This window comes from Dioscorea cayenensis, chromosome 2, assembly GCF_009730915.1.
Source record: "Dioscorea cayenensis subsp. rotundata cultivar TDr96_F1 chromosome 2, TDr96_F1_v2_PseudoChromosome.rev07_lg8_w22 25.fasta, whole genome shotgun sequence".
Lineage (NCBI taxonomy): Eukaryota > Viridiplantae > Streptophyta > Magnoliopsida > Dioscoreales > Dioscoreaceae > Dioscorea > Dioscorea cayenensis.
Window position 1 is genome coordinate 9,676,658 of NC_052472.1, and position 22,083 is coordinate 9,698,740.

General features: G+C 32.5%; 1 protein-coding gene across 2 annotated transcripts; it reads right to left on the reverse strand.

The window, feature by feature from the left end:
- Positions 1 to 3,747: 3,747 nt before the first annotated feature.
- Positions 3,748 to 15,142, reverse strand: LOC120275825. Of its 2 annotated transcripts, none has more exons than XM_039282540.1 (11): positions 14,760 to 15,140; positions 14,060 to 14,151; positions 13,197 to 13,390; positions 10,922 to 10,961; positions 9,762 to 9,843; positions 6,668 to 6,745; positions 6,438 to 6,563; positions 5,668 to 5,789; positions 4,871 to 4,910; positions 4,393 to 4,467; positions 3,748 to 4,045 (listed from the first exon to the last, which is right to left on the reverse strand). In XM_039282540.1, the coding sequence occupies exons 1-11, from the start codon at positions 15,053 to 15,055 to the stop codon at positions 3,874 to 3,876; spliced, it is 1,317 nt and encodes a 438-aa protein (XP_039138474.1). In that variant the 5' UTR covers positions 15,056 to 15,140; the 3' UTR covers positions 3,748 to 3,873. The 2 variants fall into 2 exon arrangements, with proteins under 2 accessions (XP_039138474.1, XP_039138482.1); XM_039282548.1 differs by having other exon boundaries at positions 3,904 to 4,045; positions 4,393 to 4,462; positions 14,760 to 15,142.
- Between the last annotated feature and the right edge of the window lie 6,941 nt (positions 15,143 to 22,083).

A 22,083-nucleotide genomic window follows, 5' to 3' on the forward strand; every position in this document is an offset into this window, starting at 1 on the left:
TCAATAGTTATTTATAATTGCTTGGTCTAGATTGCGCCGACCTTGCTCCTTGCAAATGGTAACGCGACACCTCTATAGGAGCTAATAAAATTGAGGTATTAGCATATCCTGCATCTACAAGATAATATTTACCCCTTTGGACTTGAAAACCTTGTTCAATCGAATGTTGGAGAATCCTAGCATCGAGCACAACCTTCCCGCACCATTTCGACATATACAAAAGCGAAGATCAAAATCACATGCAACCATAACATTCTGCGATAGCGTTTGCTTCCTATTTCTGTAAGGATCTTGTTTATCCAAAGAAATCGTGATAAGAATATGTGTTCCATCAATAGCACCAACACAATCCTAAAAAATAAACAAACATATAAACATTTTTACAATCACAAAAAAAAAATCACAATAAAATCTATAATATATAGCTTTGCCTACCTTGAAATATGGAAAAACATTTTGAGTATTCTGAATAACCGGTGATGTCATTGTCGATGGAGGTTCTATGTAATCACGAGGAAGTCGATTAACAGCTTTAAGTACTTTAGTAAAATATCGACTTACTATTTCTGCAGAATGTTGAAATCGCTCTTGCACATCACGGTTACTAGCATTATGAGCAAGAGTGTACATGAACATTGCTAGTTGCTCTTCGATCTGTTATCCGCTTTGAGTTAGAGAGAGATTTCTCTTAAACGATCAACCAGATGCTTGAAATATATGAGGCTCCATATGAAATTCTCTTTTTGCAGCTGCTCTCATGACCTTGAAGAATTTCTTGTACATATGCAGCACCTGTAAGAATGGATGTGTGATGTTCTACATTTGTGGAAGTTGATAGACATTCTCTCGACCAATAGCTAAGCATAAATAGATCATCTTCTTCATTTCTTCCTCCAAAGATTTAAGGAATCCATGGTGAAACAATGGTTAGAACTATGAATTTTTTCAAAGAGTATGTGTATAATGAGCAGGAATCATGCTGTGTATAAATAGGGGAAATGATAACGGTTATAATTATAACGGCTATATTTGCAACGACTATATTCTAAATTGGCTATTTTTTTCAAAAATTTAATTACTAACCAGTTATAATCCAACGGCTATTTTTATTATGTAATAATAATTTATTTTGCAAAACAAACACTCATTCTGTAAGAAAAAAATATGTAATAATTTTTGTAATATTTTTTTATTTTGTTACCCAAACACCCATTCTGTAGGAATAAAATCTGCCATAATTTCTGTAATAATCAGTTGCACTTCTTACATAATAAAATTATGCCATATTTTTTATTTTGCATCCAAACAGAGCCCTTTATATTTTTATAAAGTTGTTCTCCCACTTTGAGAAATTGGGGGCCTTTGGTTCAAGAAATGGGAATAGAGTAGTAATGAAATAGCGAGTAGGAATGAGAATGTAGGAATAGGAATGTGAATCAAAATTGTGTTTGGTTGGAATAATATTTCATTGGGAATGAAAACAATAGGAGGAGATAATGTGACAAAAATACTTGTATACCTTTGGTATGCATAAATACAATAAGATATATTTAATGATAAATAAATTTTTTTTATTTATAAAATAAAATAAAATATAACTCTTAATTCATAACCTTGAATGCGACATTTGTTCTCTAATTTTTGAGAACTTGAATGACAAAAATTAAATAAAAAAAACTTGTAAAGTACGAGCTCTTAAACACTTAAAATACAGTATGGTATTTCTATTTTTCTAGATATTTCGTGGAAAAAGTTCAACCTTTTTTTTTTAATAATGGGCGACAAGCGCCCTTTTTATATGAATACAAACAGTACCAAACAGTACTATAACCCGAATGTACAGTATATGTACAATATAAGAATATTATAAAAATCCCTGATGAACAGTATATGAACAGTACGATGAACAGTACTATCGGGGGAGGGATTTGAACCCATGACCTCCCCCTTATATTTTGGTGTCATACCATTGGGCTATCCAATGGTTGACAAGTTCAAACTTTTTCAAAATAATAATTGAAAATTAATAGTTGTTTCATGGATTCAAGGATAATCATCACCCTTGATATTTGCATTCTTTCATTATTATCCTTTATAAACTATAGTACCTTGTGATTATAATTTTTAATGAACTATTGCTTCTTTCCATTTTTTCCAATGGTTTGAAAATTATTTAGTTTGTAAAAACATAACATTTATTTTATTCTCAACTCCACAAATTCACGGAAGTTCATAATGGATAAGGTCCCCCTTTTACATCTACCTAAAATTTAAATAAAAAATTCAAATAGTACTATTTAACTTTAACAAAAAAATAGTTTTCAAAATTTTTAAATCTTATTTATTTACTTAATTATAATAATTTTTTAACTAATCTTAAAATGCAACATTCCTCATAATTTCTTATATTTTTTTTAAAATATTTGCCTATTGTTTCCTATACTCAACATCCACCAACAGCAAAGGCATCAAAAAAATATCCTTACAAAATCGAGTGAGACAGTACTAAACTCACAAACAAACAGTAAAGATAAACATTAGTAAAGTAAGTGGCATGAAATTATTAGCTCAGAAAATATAATAAATTAAATAATCCTCACGCTAATGGTCTCTTGGTCTATGGACAGCTGGTTTTTTATATAAGGTTTTATTTCAAGGAGGACTTAAGAATGAACTCCAAAACCATGTAAAATGAGGTATAAGTGTTTGTTTAGATTACTCCACACCTACATAAATCTTTAATTTTTTTTAAATGAAAAGAGCTTATAGTCTATTTGGCCAAAAAAAAAACCTTTGCCCATTTATTAGGATAAACATTGCTAAATAAATTGGTACGAAATTATTAACGCACAACAATGTTCCATTTGAAATTTGAATTATAAGATTGTACACCCAACAATGTGCGATTACATATGCATATAATTTACTGCAAAGCTAAGCGACTATATGAGAAAACAAGGCCAATACAAAAATCAAAAAATTGGGTGGTGGGTTCTTATAAAACAGAATTCTTACAATCAAATAATTAAAAAGGAAAAACTATCCGTAATTAGGATTGCAATCAGTTTGAGCGGAACTGCTCGTGCTTGATTCTAAGTGAAATTGACTCCAATTTATTCAAATGCAGTTGGATTTTAATTTTAAAAACTAAGCCGGATTCGGTTTAACTTCAAATAAAAATTGAGTCACTTTTTATTATCTCAAGAGCCTGATTTAACTTGAAATTAAAAGCTCATTAATATATTGAATTTTATTTCATAAGCCATACAGTAATAAAATACTTTAAATATAATATTTAGTATACAATACTACTAAAATATTATATATGTTACGATATAAAACTAATAAGAATAATTTTTTCATGCGTTGACTGAAAATTAATTTCATACTAAAAATTTTAGCTCAAATACAGCTCCAAACAAACTACTCTCTAATAGTCTGATCAATTACCAATTACCAAATGTTCTATTAGTAGCCGAATTACTTTTAAAATCCTTTACAAATGGTGAGAGTTCAAATCACAAATGAGGGTATTGAAAATATGAGTAATGGCTTGTGTGCAGGTGATTTCAATGCTTATGTGTACATCGACCTTATCCCTACTTACTCCGCTAAGACTTGTGCACACTCCTGCTTTTTCTAGCGACCTAAAAAAAAACTGATCAATTGACATCCTACGGATGACCCTAACAATGGAAAAACACACCAAACTAGTTTCTTTCAAATGAGTAGAAGAACAAGAAAAAATGAAACAAAAGAATAGGAATTCAAAGAATGAATTAAACACATGAATTGAGTACATTTCCTACAATAGGTGTCCTTGAGCACAAAGCTCAAGTCCAAAAAATATTAGGACTGCATAAATACGTTCTTTCACTGGGTGTCTGCAGGCGTATCAGGAGGATCATCCGTCTCCTCTATTTCCTGTGTTGATAACCCGAAATCAAGAGTTGGAAATACACCTGGTGGTCTTTCCCGAGGTTGTATTGATAACAATTGTGTCGAATCACCCACAACATCTGCCCATCCATAATGAGGTTCGGCCCTGTCGAGCAACAGATCACAACAAAGAAAGATAAAAATATCAAGAATAGTTTTGAGAACAAGCATGCTGTGATCGGTTTCAAAGGCCATGTCTATTATCATCCGTGCTAGAGTAACTAGTCAAGTCTGCCACTAATTGAGTCAATAGCTATGAATATAAATATATACAAGTCTAGTCTTCCGGATTGAATCAATTATAAATAATGTGTTTGTTTGCCCTAGCATGGTAAACATGAATGTGAATGTATCTTATCAGCTGCTCAATCGAGCTCACATGATATATATTTGGTTTGCATTTGCAGCAAGGACACACAAGAACAACATGCACCAAAAAGAAAATTGTCTTACTCATAGTAAGTATCTTCATCCACAGTAATATCCCAACTTTCTCCTGTTGTGCTTTTCCCGTATTTGTGTACTTTTCTGAAAGAAAAGTTACCTCAATTAAAGGTTAATTCTTATAAAACTAAGAGCACAATAAACGTAATAAACAAAAAAATGAATCTTGTTTATTTGTTCGTGTTATGGAGACCGATAAAACTTGTTGATACAGTTATCTAATAGGAAGAATTAAGCTTTACATGGATATATATGAAAGAATCATGTGATAAGTAAAAACATGTGAGTTTCAAACAATATAAGAATATCGGTTTCAGGTGCAAGACAACGGAGAATTGCCTTCAAATACAAACCTGTTAGTGCTTAAAATGATTTCACCTAACTAATTTGCAAGCACAAACTACCACGAAAGTAACCTTTATAATAACTCAAAACCGGTACAGTGTTTAATTATGTAGCAAAATTGTAGAAAAGAAATATACAATACCCATTTCCATAATGTTCTTCTCCCCACGTTCTTGACCAACCTGGAAAAATTAAGAAAAAATGTCATAATCTGGACCAACTAATCTGTCATCAAACAAGATCCTGTCCTCATAGAAGCTCCAGACATAGATGATAAATTCAAGAGGATGCACATAACATAAAAGATAAAGCAGGCTTTAAAAAAGCCACATACAGCATAACAATTTATAATAGTAGTAAAAATTAAGGTGAAAGAGCATTTTTTGTTACAGTCAACTATCTCTGAGCCTAGAAAAGAGTTTAATCTGGTGCTTGAACTAAGAACAAGATTGCAGCAATAGTCCTTAAAATATGAAAAAGTGAGTGGGTTTGGTCCTTATTCAGAATAGCTTATAGCTTTAAGACTTTTGAAACAGAATGAACACAGTTAAGGGACTAGAAGTGCAATTATGCCTTATAATACTGCATTTGCAATACATCAGGTGATCTGATGATTTGGTCATGATCTTATGAAATAAGAAAGTCAAAGTATCATACTAAACTTTCATCAGTTCATACAACAAAATGATGAAATATATCCAAGAAACCAGTAGTCACATATCTAGATTTGATGTGCAAGTTTGAGTCTCTCATCCAACCAGCTTAAACTTTTGGGTGAAACTATACCAGGATAACATGTGTTTGGTTTGCATCTAAGATATGGCAGAATTATATGAAATGTGCAAACCAATGAAGTAAAGCTACTAGTCACCATAATACAAAGAATCACACATGATCCTCATAGAAATTATTCACTGTTATTAAGGAAGAATGCCATACGTTCGCCAACAGGTGATACATGCCATGTCTCTCCTTGCCTTGAACCTATCCCAGCAAAAAACTTCTCCTCCCATTTGTCTCCCCACCTAGTCCCCAACTCTGTCTCTGCCCATTTATCAGTCCTGTAATAGTGTAAACAGAGTTAAATGATCGATTTCATCAGACAAAGAGGTTCAGCCCAATAACTCAGAAGATGTCAAACTACGTCACATCAAGCAAACTTTAAATAAGGAAACCAAAATAAAACTATAAATCCCAAATGGATTTCTGAGCTATTAGAATTCATCTAGTTACAAAATACAACTATTTGTGAATAGCAATAATATTTTAAACCAAGAAATTCTGCAGATGATATCTTTTATTGTTAGGTTGGATTAAATATTACTTTCAATTTGATTATAGACTTGAAGAGCCAAAGTCTTGGTAGAAGAACAAGCAACCCAAGGTTGTAAAACATACAGTACTACACATTGTTTCTGAACATCCAAAACTAAAGCCATAGTGTTCTGCTGAAAAATTTATATGACGACATCCAACAATGGCCTCAGATAAGAAGTTAACTCAGGTCTCATTTGTTAGATCAGCTAAAATAGTGTACAAAATATTGCTGATGGGCATAGTTCCAGAACAAACAAATATCTACAATCAAAATATTCATTAAATCAGTGAATTGTTGACGATAAGATTTACTTGTCTTAAGCGCTCAGTTGAGCAAATGGTAAGTTAAAAATGCTGATTTGAATTCGAGAAGAACTGGGTGATAAGCAAACCATTTAAGAACAAATCCTCTCCCATCATAATGCTCGCCCCACTTCTCCCACCAGGATTGATCATTCAATCTGCCATATTTATGAGCTCCTTTCTCTGTCCAACCTTTAGCATCATACTTCTCCCACCTACATGGAAACTTGCATTTGATAACATTCATCATCTAGAAACACAGGAAGAATCAAGTAAAAACAAATAAAGTGGATATGATGCACTGTCAAAAGAAACTCACCATTTCTCATACCATCCAGCTGTCCCTGACCCTGACTTTGCTTGTTTCTGAGCACTCCTCTCTATCCTTGCAAGGTTGCTGCAATAAAAGTTAATGTCTCTGTTACACATAAATTGCAAGGATGCAGACAACCTTCTAAACACAATTTAACATTAAGTTTTCACGGTTTCAAAATATCATGCAAAGCATTCAAAATCAAGAAACCCAAAAGTTGTGTGGAAATCAAACAAAACAAAAAATTATGAACATTAGGGAGAAAGCCAAGTGTATCAAATACTAAAATGGACAATAACAAGAGGTTAAATGGAGAATAGAAAGAACATAAGTACTATGGTCGTATTTAGTTTGGGCGATAACCCAATTATCCTACCACCTCTAGCCAAACACCTAAGGATATATTAGCTTAGCAAATAATTTTTCTTTTAAAGATTAGATCAATTAATTAAATATATTAATTTATTAATATTAATAACTTTTTAATATCAATCGACATTCATCATTAGCTAGAAAGAAAAACTTTAATATTACAGAATTTAATTTGATTATTATTAATCAAATCCAAGTTCAGTCAACTTCAGATAAAGGTTTCCCCTCAAAACAAATCAAGCAAGTAAACCCCAGACCAACTTAACCTTGGTTTTTACAACCCAGCCAAACACCATACGAAAATATTAGTTACAATTCCATCTAGGTTTTCATAACCCCAACCAAACACTTATAAGAATACTAGAATTACAATTTCAGCTTGTTTATCAGAACTGTAACAAGATGAAGTCCATTTAAAATCGATATCTATCAACCTATGCAAATAAAATTAAAATCAAAATTTAAAGTACTAAGTTCTCTACAGTTTAGTTAAAAACTAGCTTGCACTGTCATTAAATATTTCTTGTTGCTATATTGCATGGCATCATTTAGGTGACACTTCTTACATGAAGAACCATGTCAACATGTTTTGACAATGATACCTTCATACTGTTGTATGCATGTTTGGACCCTTCTAGTTAGAGTTTTGTTTAGTACTTTAATAAATAAGTAAAACAGAATATAGACTATATTTCAAGTTCATCCTTATGTTAGTAAATGAGATAAAATACAGCTCTTGAATAAGAAATGCATAATTAGGAAAGCAATTAAATACATTAAAAAGGGAGAAATTTCTGAACAAAAAAAAGGTCTTCTAGACTGCTTCAACTGAATATTTGTAATGAATTTCCTCATCTTAAAATCTTATTCACATGCTATAATGAAGAACACAAAATTTCACATGGTCACACACATATAGATATGGGAAATCCATCTGCATGCCCGATTTGTCATCATATCTTGATTTTGAAATTTGTCTGCAGCTGAAACTTGTGACACTTTCAAAGTGTCTACAGAATCTATATCAAGCTGATGATTCTTGACACAACCTAGAATTCCTATTTTTAATAAAATGAAGATTTGCCTTCATGAGAACATCATCAAAAGTCATGAATATTTGGTATCCCGTATATCCATCAATGCATGGGAATCTAGATTAAGGAAAAGTGGAAAGATTCGGTAGGTAAAATGCATGCATCTAAGAAGCACAAAATTTCTAATCAATAAAAGGTGAACATAATATTTCAACAATGTTTTCTTTTGGAAATAAATGAAGTGGAAGAAGTGGTAAGTAGAAAAGAAATGCGCAATAAAGTTACTTAAATTCTCCCATAATGAAAGATACTACAAGAATAAACTTTTTGCTTGATAAAAACTAAAACTTATCTGGTTTACTAATTACTTCGAGAGAATTGTCCTGAGAGCTGTTGAATGATTTAAAATACCAAAGGAAATAAAGAAATAGTCCATATGATGCAATTTATTTCATCTGAAATTCAGAAGCCTGATACAATGTAAATCATAGGAGTAGGATCTTGCCATTCCTATTCATAATAGCATTCCCATTATGATTTCATATTCATACAAGTCTAGAAAAAGAAAGAAGATCATTCCTTTTTCTCATTTTTTTTATTCATAGGACAAAAGAATCTTAGAGTAAGAAAGGTTGATCATTTCTTTCATAATTGTATTGCTCTTCTATTTGAATGGCTCACTACATATTGAAGGATTGAGAATTTGGATTATCTGATTTTCAGAATCTGGTCATGTGGCTAGCAATTGGCAAGCTCTTTAGCCCATCTGAACATCTCATTATCAAACTTCTCTATCCATTCTTTCTTAATTTCCTTAATTTCCTAAATCTTTACTTTCACTAAATATCTTTTACAAGCCAATTTGTTCTGACTCTGCATCATCTTCACATCACTAAAGAACAAATTTAAAATAGGCAAAACGGATGAAAAGGTTTAGATGAAGACATCAAAAAAATAGGTGCATCATATGAGAGAAACATGAAATACAAAATAAAAAATACGAAGAGTAGGTTAAGAGAAAAAGATATAACCATTGTATGTTAACTTAGCTGGTAGTCCCACAATGGTTAATTAAAAAAAAGGATAGTTGGGAACAGCACGAGAAGAGAAATGAACACAAATTTTTAGTTCAAGAGCCTTTTCTCCTTGCTACCAGGAGAGTGTCCAGTATTTGGATGCATCAGACAGTTTATGATCACATGATTCACATCTTTAAAGGCTTCTCGAACAAATCAAATTCTTCAAAGCTCTGATCTTTTTGAACACTACCAAAACAAAGGAACCTTCATATGATGAAGTAGACAGAAAGAAGAACTATTTAGCAGATAAAGTTACCTTACTTTTTTTAGGAAATCTTCAAAATTAATTGGAGCTTGGAGCTTGGAAGAATTTGATAAATTTGTTTGAGAGGCCATAAAAGATGTGATCATAAACATTCCAATGCATCAGAATACTAGAGATTCCCTCCATATGCTATTCCAAACCTCTCATAGCGTGGGCCCTCTCATCCTAGTAGCTCTATCTTTTGGTTTAATCAAGCATGGAAAATTTGTTTTGCTTGCATCTAATACATACTACATAAAAGCTTGTCATCTGAGAACTCAGATGGCATATGATGGTAATAATCCTGGCTGACACTGAAAATATGAATTCAAGAATCTGATATCCATGCAAGTCCAACATAGATTATATACCTCCATTCATTCTGGTAAAGAACTTCTTGCCATGTTTCCCACCATGAATCTCCTTCAGCATTTTTTCCAAATTTTTCTGCACCTATACATAATTAATGATGATATAAGAATATGATAGACATATGATAAAAATAGAATTGGATATTTTGCAATAAATAATCATCCTTTTGTATTATTATTTAAAGTGTAGGTGGCAATACTCTTGGAGAGGAAAATAGATCATTCAAAAGAAAAAGATATACCGAATTACAATCTTCATTATACTATACTCAAGCCCGGACTAAAGGGTAACATTGAAGCGTTAATTCCCCGCAACACAAGCTGTACAGTATGTTCTAATATTTACAAGATGTATGAAATATATCTCTTGGATGATCTGAACAATATCATAGAAAGGTTGCTCAAACTCAAAGTTAAGTCCAAATTTGTTGTAAATAATATGCAACAGAGTCTATGAAGCAAAAGCACAACAACAGAACTTTATATATATATATATATATATTTATGTGTGTGTGTGTGTGTGTGTGTGAAATACCAGTGACTTTCATTAGTGATATTGATCGTATAACTCAGAAATTAAAATAAAACAGTCTCAACAATTGAATGGAAGGGATATGCAGAGTGTATTGCTTTATGAAATAGCCCACAGTGATGGCGGCCATATTCTTATTTCTGAGATTACTCTATATAGGGTCAGAGATGAGATTGAGCACTAATCATCCATGATCTCATTATTTATGACATTTTTCACTCATAGCAAGGTCTTATAATCCATTTCAGATTTTGGTTCAGTCACATAAGGTTTCAGATGTTTTAAATTTATTTGTAAAAACACAAAAGGATGAAAATAAAAAGTGCATTAAATATGTGGAAAAACACACAGATGTAAGGAAATTAAATATCAATGAACAGTTATTAATACATTAGCTACCCATGGTATTTAATTAAATGTCCTGGCGTTATTATTATATCTATCAATTATTATATGTGAATTATCTTGCAGATAGCCAGGGGTGGCCTCTTTCAGTTCAAGTTGAGAATAAAAACATTTGGCCAAAACTTGATTGAGCACATACAGTAAGAGCAAAATCACTCAGCTGGTTGTAAAATATATCATCAAGAAAAATTGCTATAGGATGCTGGTCAATTAAATAGCATACCTAATTCTTTATATCCAGTCCAATCACTTTTCTCCCACCACTGTGAAGAAAATCAAAGAAAGTAACTTAATAAGATACTGATTTAGCATTAAACTGACTCAAAATAATATATAAAAGCTCCTATGTTATGCTTGAATGGCTACTGTCATTTGATCAATAATAATTGTGTAGAACAGAGCTCAAACCTTCAATACCTTCATGTCAATGCTCTAAACAAATGTTGCAAACTCCATCATATTCCAGAAGTACCAAATTGGACAATTTTAGAATGCCCAAAATACTTGCAAATGCAAAAATAGCAATTGTTGTCATGTTAATCTAGCTGAACCAAACAGGTTCAGTGAGAAGCTTGAAGTTAAATAAATTTCTCAAAGATCCAACATGAGTTTAATTCAATGAATTTAGATTCATTCTACTATACAAAAGGATGCTATTTGGAAATTCCTTCCTCCACTGGAGTGAAAGAATTGTTTGAAACACGCATCGTGAGGAAAGCACCAGAATTGAATAGTTTTTCCGTGCTCTTCCTTTAAAACTTATGGGATATGTTGTGTGGAAATTTAAAGCAAGTGTTTGACAATCTTAAACATAGTAAAACCACTCTGAACAAATTTACTCATGTTTTCATTACTCTTATTGACACATAAAGGTGCCCAAAATACTCGTTGCCTATACACTTATTGAACTGTGTGTTCAAAACTCCCTAAAATCCTGAGTTGCAGTTACAAAAGGTAATTACTGATTTAGGGGATGTGAAAGGATTTTTCAACTTACTTAAATTATGCAGATGACTTTCTTCAATCACAAGTGTGCACATGTTTGTTTTGTTAATGATGTGGCTGTTGATAATTTAGTGAAAAAGTCCACATATACAATTACTTGTAAGTCAGACCTGGTCTCTGAAATATTCAACTTAGTAACAGGATAGCCAACTTCATATTGAAAATTTTGTAAGAAACTTGCCATTTGGAAAGGAAGAATGGGTAGTGGCCCAACAGAATTAAATGAATTAATGCCCACCACACCAATAAACTGATACATATATCTATTATTTACCCTACAGGTTGATTGGTAAATTAGATGGATTAGACAAAACTTTAATGTCAGTATCTGCCAAAGTTCCAAGGGGATACAATCTAATGAAATAGGAAGAGTATGTCAAGCAAGATAGGAATAAGGCATAGCAAGGATCAGTTTGAAGGAATGCCAAGATGCTAAGCTAGGGATATCATGATTGAGAATTCATCAGCAATCTTCCATCAAGATATCTTAGTATGCATATGCATTATACAGAAGAATTTCATAATATCAAAACTCAATAAGATCTTTTTAGATCTCTTGATGAAATGCATTTTCTCCTGGTTCAATAAATAAATAAATACACGGAACAATAAAAAATCTCAAAGAAATAAAACAATTAAACTTTAACTCAGTAACTCAGCCAGGTGAATTCAGCAAAACTGTTGAAAATTGGGTGAATATTGAAGTTCAACCATGGACCCACAGCCATAAAAATACATAAAATCAGCAACATATACAAGGCTTCGTTACATTACCTGGTCAGATGCTTTGGCCAGCACAATTAGGTAATATCAGTTATCACAGCTCAAGTGAGAAATCATCTTCATACAAAAGGACTATTTGGATAGAACAGCATGCTAATATTAGTAATTGCAAACTGTGTCTTGGATTTAAAGCCAACACCACTTCAATCACATTTCAAAACTATAATATATGAGCCACTTATAAGTATTAGATAAATGCCAAGTCCAACGCCGGAGAGAGGGCACCCTTTGATCCAAGTAGAACACTGTGGACATTCCTTGCATGAAGAAACATGCTATCCAACAATCATTAAAACAAAATGCACATCTCCACATGCTGAATGTTTCACGTCATATTAAATTTTTAACTGCTCAGGTTGTGTTGACTTGAGATAAATTCAACATAAAAGGTATTATTATCCTTTTCAATGCAAAAAGAGAACATTTCATTTATGCACAATAAAGTTCATGTGTTAATCTAAAGGACATCATTAAGTAGCCATTGTACGGGTAAACAAATAAAATTTGAAAGCCTGGCAATATGTACAATCAAAATTAATAGTCAGAATGCATTAGTCAGAATACATTATATAATGATTTAGAAGGCGATAACAAGATGGCTTTAACATTTTAAGGCAAAATATCATTACTTCTGTTGATAAGTAAAAAGAATAAGATCAAGTGTAAATATTCAATCCACAACAATCAAACAAGTAATAGTTGGTACTTACAGTTTCTTTCCATTCTGAGGACCCATCAGCAGATCGACCACCCATTCGGGCCCACCGGCACCTATACCCATTATCCCCAAGGTCTTCCCCACTTTCTCGGTACCAAGTGCTACCATCTTCATTAGTGCCAACCTCATTTACATGCTCATCAAGCAAGTTGATCCCCCAATCCTTCTCACTAGCAATACCAGTGTCTATAAGAAGATGCCAAGAAACAATGATGTTTTCTTAGAACACAAATTTAAAACTAGAAAATTTATTAATAGTTACTGTTTAGGGGCCATTGTGCTTATAAATTAGAAAAGAAAAATAATAAAAAAAGACTAACAGCCAAAAATTCAAATTGAAAGGTAACAGTGAAATATCTCACCTAACTAGGCATTCTTCAAAATTAATCAAATTCCCATTATAATAACTGAAAAAATGTAGCAGGTTCTTATCCCTTTCAACAATACAATTATTCATATTGGTAGCATAACACATATTTATTTATTCTTTCTTCAACATAATGGAAATCCACACATGAAGGCAAATTAACAAATGTGGACAAACTAGCCTTGTTCAGCATAGATGCTCCTTGAAATGTTGATTAAAATTTTTAACACTAATTTCCTTTACCTATACACATTCCTAATCATTAGTTACTTTTGAATTTTTATTCTTTTGTATTTCAAATGACAAGGGTGAAAGCAGAGTAATGTAAACAAAATGAGCAAAACCAAATTAAAAATCATAGAACCAGCTTGAGTTAAACTAAAATCAACTTACCATCATTTCTTCAAAAGAAGATATATTTAACTTCTTAGTATATGGTAGGAAAAAAACTTTATCATCAGTGGGTTTATCATAAGTTTCAAACAAACCTCTCTTCGGGGGGGTATCACGAGACTGAGGAGAATAATTTCTTGGACTGCACCTAGGGTAGAAGTCCTGTTGTTTTGACATACCTTTTGAGCTACAAAATTAAAGTTCACAGTTACACACTAAATATAAAAGCAAGGCACTAGTCTAAAGGACATCAGAATATAGCTAGAAAGAAAAGTTTCTTATAATAACTATACATTCTTAAAACAGAATAAAATGCCTATATTTGAACATACTGTTCATTACTGTCCTTTGAAAATGTTCAGTAAAGTTCCTATACATTAAAATTTTTGTTCATTATAAAATAAAGTAGTTGTCTTTGACAAATAAGAAACGCTTCAAATGATGGTCACACAAGCCATCCTCCAATATCCCCACAATTGTTAATTCTTGATTTGCAGGAAAAGCAAGACACAGACTTGAGCCAAGGGAAATACAAGTAAAATGCTTCTATCAAAACACAACAGCAAAAGTTCAACAGAGCTGATGAAAAAACCTTTAAAGTAAATTATTCTTCATATTTAAAAATTCCCTTTTGTATGACAAAAAAGATTTTATAAAAATCCCATTTGCTATCATAATCGCGCCTCCTATTTACTAAGAATTCAACTTAAACCAAGATGCTAGCATTTCAGACTTATCAGACATACAAAAAACAAAAAAAACAAAAGATTAAGAACTCAGGAAAAAAATAAGAACCGAGAAGAAGGGAAAGGGAGAGCAGGCATGGCACGGGCGCGAACTCTTCTCGGGCTAGACCCTTTCCTCGGCTCACTCCACCAATCATCCCCCTTCTCAGAAGCAGCATTCCTCTTCCCTTTACTAACCTTAAAGAACTCGGGCTCTTTGCAGCAACAACGAACCCCAGGCAGGAACCTTCTCACCCTGAACTGCTGCTGCTGCGCAGGAAGCGAAGCTGGAGCAGCAACGGCGATCCTCTTGATCTTGAGGTTGAAGGGAGGAGGAGCAGTGAGGCGTCTGGAACTCACCGCCATGGCTCATTCCAAGGAGCAGAAGAAGGAGGAGCAATGACGCCGATCTAGAAGGAGAGGTTAGCGGCGTGCTCTAAAGAGAGAGGAAGAGCTAACGGGTCGGGTGTGGGTGAAATTGGACCCGCATCCGCGACCGGATTCACCAGCCATACACGTGAGCTGGGTGGGGTCCACGACCACCGCAAGGAGGCGCCTTGGTTGGTCAGGACTGGACTGGACCGGAGACGTGGCTTGGTTTTGGCCGTCAACTCCGTCTTCGCGGCGTCAATGACACGTGTCACTCCGTTACCGGGACCGATCCCATTTTCAAGAAATCTTTTCTTAATAAAAATGGGCATTTTTAAAATTTTCTTATTCTCCATATTGCTATATAAAAGAATATAAATAATATATGAATATGTTTTTTTTCCAAAATGAATGGCTAGGCCGGGGTTCGTGTATATGAGCACTCATCAGTAATCACTCACTATCTTACAGACATCATATTCTCGAATACTCATCACTTTGATTGGAACTCTCACTATTTATTAAAGGGTTTTATAATATTAAAAAATAATAAAAAAAAATATATTGTTTTGGTTTGCCTTCTGTCATTTAGTTTGTATATAAGATGTATTACAAAATCTATTTAAATATTATTTCTATTATAATTTTAACAAAAAAGTATTAAAAAATCTCTCCACAGTTTGCATAATCCCCAATAAATTCCTGCAAGTATTGGGATTCCTTATAAATCTCTTCTTTTTTTCTTTTTTTAAGCCCATTTTCACTTAATTGAGGTTATGGAGCTGTTATATAACATAGGAAATTACTTCAAGCTGAAACCTTGGCTTTTTTCATCTCCTCAACAGGATGAAATGACGAAAAGAACCCTTTTTGGAATTGTTTTTAATAAATTTATAGTATTTTAATTTTGTTTAAAGAATAAGATGATTTATAATAATATTTAATTATTATTTTATAATTAATTAATAGAATTGTTTTTAAGTTGGTTAATATCTTGTAGAACACTTATATTATAAATAATAATTCTTTTATAATTCTAAAATAAAGTTATTTAAATTAATGAAAACCATTTGAAAAAAAACTCCAAGGATGGACCTACACTTTTTTTTGGCATCATAGTTTTGATAGATAATATGATTGACTTTAGTAGTTTTTTTAATTTATATACATTTTATCGATTTGTGCATACGTAGGGATATTTTTTTATTTTAAATTGTTTCAAAATATTTTAAATAAAAAATTATTTTATTTTATAAGCAAACCGACCCATCATAGGTGGTGAAATAGAAAGATATTTTGTTTAACTGTTTAAAATATTTTTAAATAAAACTTATTTTATTTTGTAAAAATACCAATCACAACTAATAATCTATCCCAATTTTTTTTGCTTCTTTCTTGTCATGCTAACTTGCTATATTTTTTTGTAATTTTTATTAGTGATATTATGATTTATTCAACTTCATAAGAAAAATACTCCATTTCATATCTAACTAGACCGTTATTCATAAAAAAATCCAAAATATATATTAATCTTTTCCACAATTTTTGAAGAATTACTGAATTTGCAATTTGGTTTTATTTTCTTATAATTTTGAAGAATTGGTCCATGCTTACTAACTAAAATAAATTAAGCTTTTCTTAATTTTAATAGTGTATATTATACATGATGGAGGAAACAACGGTAGACTTAAATGCCGAACCTGAGATAAATCTCGAACTCTAATATCAGTACCTAATGTAAACATTAACATTGCAAGAACTACAATATCCATATTATTACTTGTCATTTTTTTGTTGTTTGTAAGTGATTAACATTGTTGTTTGTGATTACAAAATCGGTTGTAAATCTGAAATGTACTCAACAAATGATGCATATCAAATGGAATGCTAAACATGATAATACGGACAATACATAGAAAAACATAAATAATACACATCAAACGAAAGTAATGCACAGGAAACAAACTCAATACACACTAAACAGAAATAACACACACCAAAAGGAAATAATACACAGGAAATAAAACTACTACACACTCAACAGAAATAATACACAGGTTATATAATTACTACACACAAGACTGAAACAATACACAAGAAAGGGAATTAATACACAAGTATCTAGTCAATTACACAACAACATCAAAACATACACAGTTCATGGTAAAAATAAAAACAAATAACATCCACTCACATTATGGATAATCCGCTCAGTCCACTATGACTGCATTACATGATCTACGATTATGACCTGCTTGATGACATCGCAACAATGTAAATCACCGCCATCGAGGGCCTGTAAATCAATTATCTTCCTTCTTGGACGCCTGGGCCATTTCTTTGAAATTGGCAGCCGAATTTGAAGCTCACGCTTGTCCTCAGATGGCTTATCATTGTTTGGAATCAGGTATATTGGGTTAGCATACACACGCTAATACCATTCGACAGTGAAGTTTCTGCGTAACAGTGCACATTTGTGTTTGTTTGCATGATCGCGGCACATACATGCTTGCATGGTAGACCATATGCTTCCCATCTTCAGTAGGAGAAACCTCAAAACTGGAGGTTGACTACACTATTGTGGTTGTTAACGACTTTGTACTTGTCTTTAGTGGATCTACCCACCCTTAGCAAATGATTGTCCTCAATAATTTGTTCAACCTTCATGTGTATCTCAGGGCAAAGGTGTGTATCTCACTTGTTTGATTGTTCACGTCTGTCGGCTAGCATATTCATAAGTTTAAACCTGCGGATGAACACAATACATACCGAATTTATTACACAGTAATGCATATTGCACATAAGAACAAAATATATTACACAGAAACGTAAAAAAAAGTACACGCAAACACATGTAATTACACAGTAATGAACGACACTACATAGGAAATATTTGTAGGTGTATATAGAGAATAACCTTATAGAATCGACCATGCTTGTTCGGGTAGATGGCCGCTTCTTTAATCCAGATATTGAAGGATTTTTCCACATTGGAGTACATCTCGCACCATCGCATTCATTTAAATAAAAAGTTCGACCAATGATTAACGTCGAAATTCTGAAGCAACCAAGCATGCGCGTACGCAATTTTGACGATTATCGACCGACACTGCTCTCTCAACGATTTCCCAAGTCTAGTGTTGGTCTTCATGAAGTTCACCTCCAAGTGTCGTAGGCAATAACTATGAGGTGATGACGGGAAGACTCACAGTACAACGTTGATTAGACCCTTGGATCGATCCGAGATAAATATTATAATTTTATCGTAGTCGTCTTGACCAAACAAGGCCTATCTAAGCCTAACAAGAAACCAAGTCTAGTTCTCATTAGTTTCGTTGTCGACTAAAGTGAATGCTACATGAAACAAACCATCGTTGCCATCTTTGGTTGTTATCATTAGGAGAATCCCCCCATACTTGTGCAATAAATGAGTTCCGTCAATAAAAAGTAATGGCCTGCACCCATGCTTGAACCCTAACAAACAAGCCCTAAAAGAATTTAAAAAAAAAACACACTTAAACCACTCACCGTCATTATCAATGGTGATAATGCTACCAGGATTCATCTCGCCCACTTTATCTGCATACCAGAGAAGCAAATCATAGCTACTAATCTCACTACCATGAATGGCGGACTGGCAACCTTCATCCCCATCCAAGCACACTTGTACAATCAACGAATCCCGTGGTCCCGCAATTTGTCGTGTTTTTAGATGCGTTGTCATACTGCGATGCCCCCTACCAGTAAATGTGAGTTGCTTGTATTGTCTTCAGCCGGAACATGTCTGCATTTCCTTCTTTGGAGGCATGCAGTCGCCATTGGCATTCCAAAGCTGTGCATATCTCACCCAGAAGGAGGATGTTGGAAGAGAAAAGTATTGTCATTGGGGTTAATGTCATATGAGGTCTCCCTGCGTGGCAATAAATAGAAATGGCACAAAATACACATGAATGTTAGATAATACACAGTAATAATTAATAATACATAGGAAACAATAATAATACACAGGAAAAGCTAATAATACACGGGGAATGTTTGTAATACATGGTAAAGACGTCTAATTTGTAGGAATATATAAATGAAAAGTAACCAATAATGACAGTCATTGTTGTTTTTTTGATGGGATCAAGAAACACGAGTTATGGTATATACGTTGAAAGTATGAAATATATACATAAATATATAAACAAATTGGTTGAAAGTATGATATATATGACACATGTATTGAAAATCCGCTTCAGACTTAATTGGGCAAAGCGTTATGTATGCATCAGGTGTCACGAACTTTACTCTCACTTGAGAAACATCAAGGGCCCAACATGCACATATCTCTCACCTATGACTGTCTCCCTTGAACTTAAGATTGTGAATTGAATAACATGTCTTTCTCCTTTGTATCATGCCACATCATAAAAATTTTCCATTGTTGATGACACCTACATGAAATTTCAAAATGTTTATAAGATTCCACAACCACGAAAGCATGGAGAAGAAGAAGGAACAAGAGAACAAACTTACATGTTGAAAAAGAAGATGAAAAGAAGAAGTTGAAGTGTTGATATTCTCCACCGGCAACTGAAAAAGAAGTTGAAATATTGATATTCTCCACCGACAACCCAAATAAGATGGTAAAAGAAGTTCAAGAAGAATTAGAAGGAGTGAAAAAAGCATAAAGTTCTGACAGAGAAGCTTTCAAAAAAAGATATGACCATACATCATATTTAATGTAACAAAACTTTGAGGGAAAAGTCCATCCACCTTTTGCTTTTTCATCTCACATAGCATTTGTGACATTTTCCCACTCACGTAACTGACTGATTAACACCAGGGACTAAAAAAAACTTGGCTGAAAAAAAGAGGGACTTAATGGAATATGGAAAAGGTTAGAGGGACTAAATGGGAAGTTTGAAACTTTTCAGGGACTTATAAAGTAATTTTTCTTAATTTTAATTGAAAAACCATCATCTAGAAGATAGTTTTATTAATTTTTTTCAGTGTTATACAAGAAACTGAAGAGATTTGAAAAACTGCTCTTTTAACTGTACTTTTATTTTATTTTGTTGTTAAAATGGAATCAGACTCTTTCTAAATATTTTCTATCATTCTAAACTTAATTTTTTTTAATATGTCAACAAAAGAAATTGGGTATTAACTTTGAAAACATAAAATAAATTTTTTTTTTTTTTTTTGATGATTATGGATAACGTAAATCACTCAAAAATAATAAACATAAAAATAAATTGATCATCAATTTTTATTTTCTTATAAAAAATCACCTTGTAATAACGTAAATCACTATATATATATATCAGATACTAAATTTAAAAAATAAATTGATCATCAATTTTTATTTGCATGTCAATGAATTTTTTTAGAAGGCTTGTAAACTATGGTGCATCTTTTTATCAATATGTCCCCCAAACTTCACGACAATCCCGTGGAGTGCTTGTCACCGATTCATAAAAAAATAATAATAATACTAAAAACAATAAGACAAGCTCTTCTATAATCCACTGATTGATTAAGTCCTGTTTGTTTTATTTAATGACCTAACTCTTTATTTTTATCTCTTTATTGATTGGAAATCACAACGCATAAAAAGAAACATTATTCATTAAAATTGCTGAGATTTATGAAAATGTGCACTCTCATGTGAAACCATACGTACATATGCATAATGGACTTTCGAAAAGTTCCTGAAATTAAAAACATAAATAAAATGCTCGATTTATCCCTTAGTCTCTAATATAACGTTCAACAAATATAATCTTAATTCAATAGTCAAAATGGTTGATATTTTAAAAGAATATTTTCAGATATAAACGAGGCACATAAAACTTTTATTTCACACTTTTTATTTTTTATAAACATTTCTCACTCATTTTTTTATTGTCAATATTTTCTTAATTATTTAAAAAAATAAAGAGGGCTTGTCCAAGTAGTAGATAGAAATTTGCTAATTAAGTCGTTATAGTTAAATAGATCTATCATTAACCGAGCACTTTTTTATGCCTTCCTCTCCAGACAAGTGTAGAACTGTTGTTAGAAAACTATTATGGGTCAAAGACCTAGAATAAATAAATAAATATTAAAATAAAAATAAAAAATATTTGTTATAAGCAAATTAATTAACACGTTTTTTTTACAAAGGCAACAAACACCAAATTAAAGGACAAGCAAATTCAGCAATGCACTAGTTACGGTGGTTTGAATGATCTCCTAAGGATAAACTCCTTTACCATGCAACCCTAGAAGGGAGGACGAGAGATATTTCTCACGCAAAACTTCCACACGGGACCAAGTACAATGCTAATTGAAAGGCTTGAACTTCAGACCTTTCAATCATACTACATGATAGTTACTGGAGGCTAGCCCACAATTCTCAATCAACACGTCTGATATTCATGAAAGTTTAAAATATCAAAATATTTCTTTAAAAAGGTAAATGATATTCAGGGACGAAACTAGGACTCGATGGTAGGAGGGGTTGAAGCCTAAAGGCAAACATAAAAAATAAAAAATAAAAAAATAATTCAATAAAATAATTATTTTAGATGAAGAATAATATGCCAATATAATACAAGTTTTGAAATCTTAGTAATTTTTAAATTAAAAAATAAAATGTGAAAAAAATACATGCACCAAAGAGGATTTGAACTTGGGTGAGTTAGGATAGCATGCTTTATGGCTAGACCCACTAACAACTCGAGCACAACTACATTACATACTTTTATGTGTCTAAAGCAGTTTTATTTTACATTAATTTAAGTATTGAAAAATCAAAACCATAAAATATTATATTTCCTGAAAAATGGTGATCCCACGGACTCGGTTCCGTGGGATTCTCGATGGAACCGAGGGACATGGGATCACCACGACCCCACGATTTGTAAAAAGTGATGATCGAGTTATTTATATTTTAAAAAATATGTTCAAAGGGCAATTAAGTAAATTGCTCACAATTTCTTTTCCCCATCACTTTCGTCATTGTTTCCTCTTTTTCTTCATCCGAACATCTCTCTCTT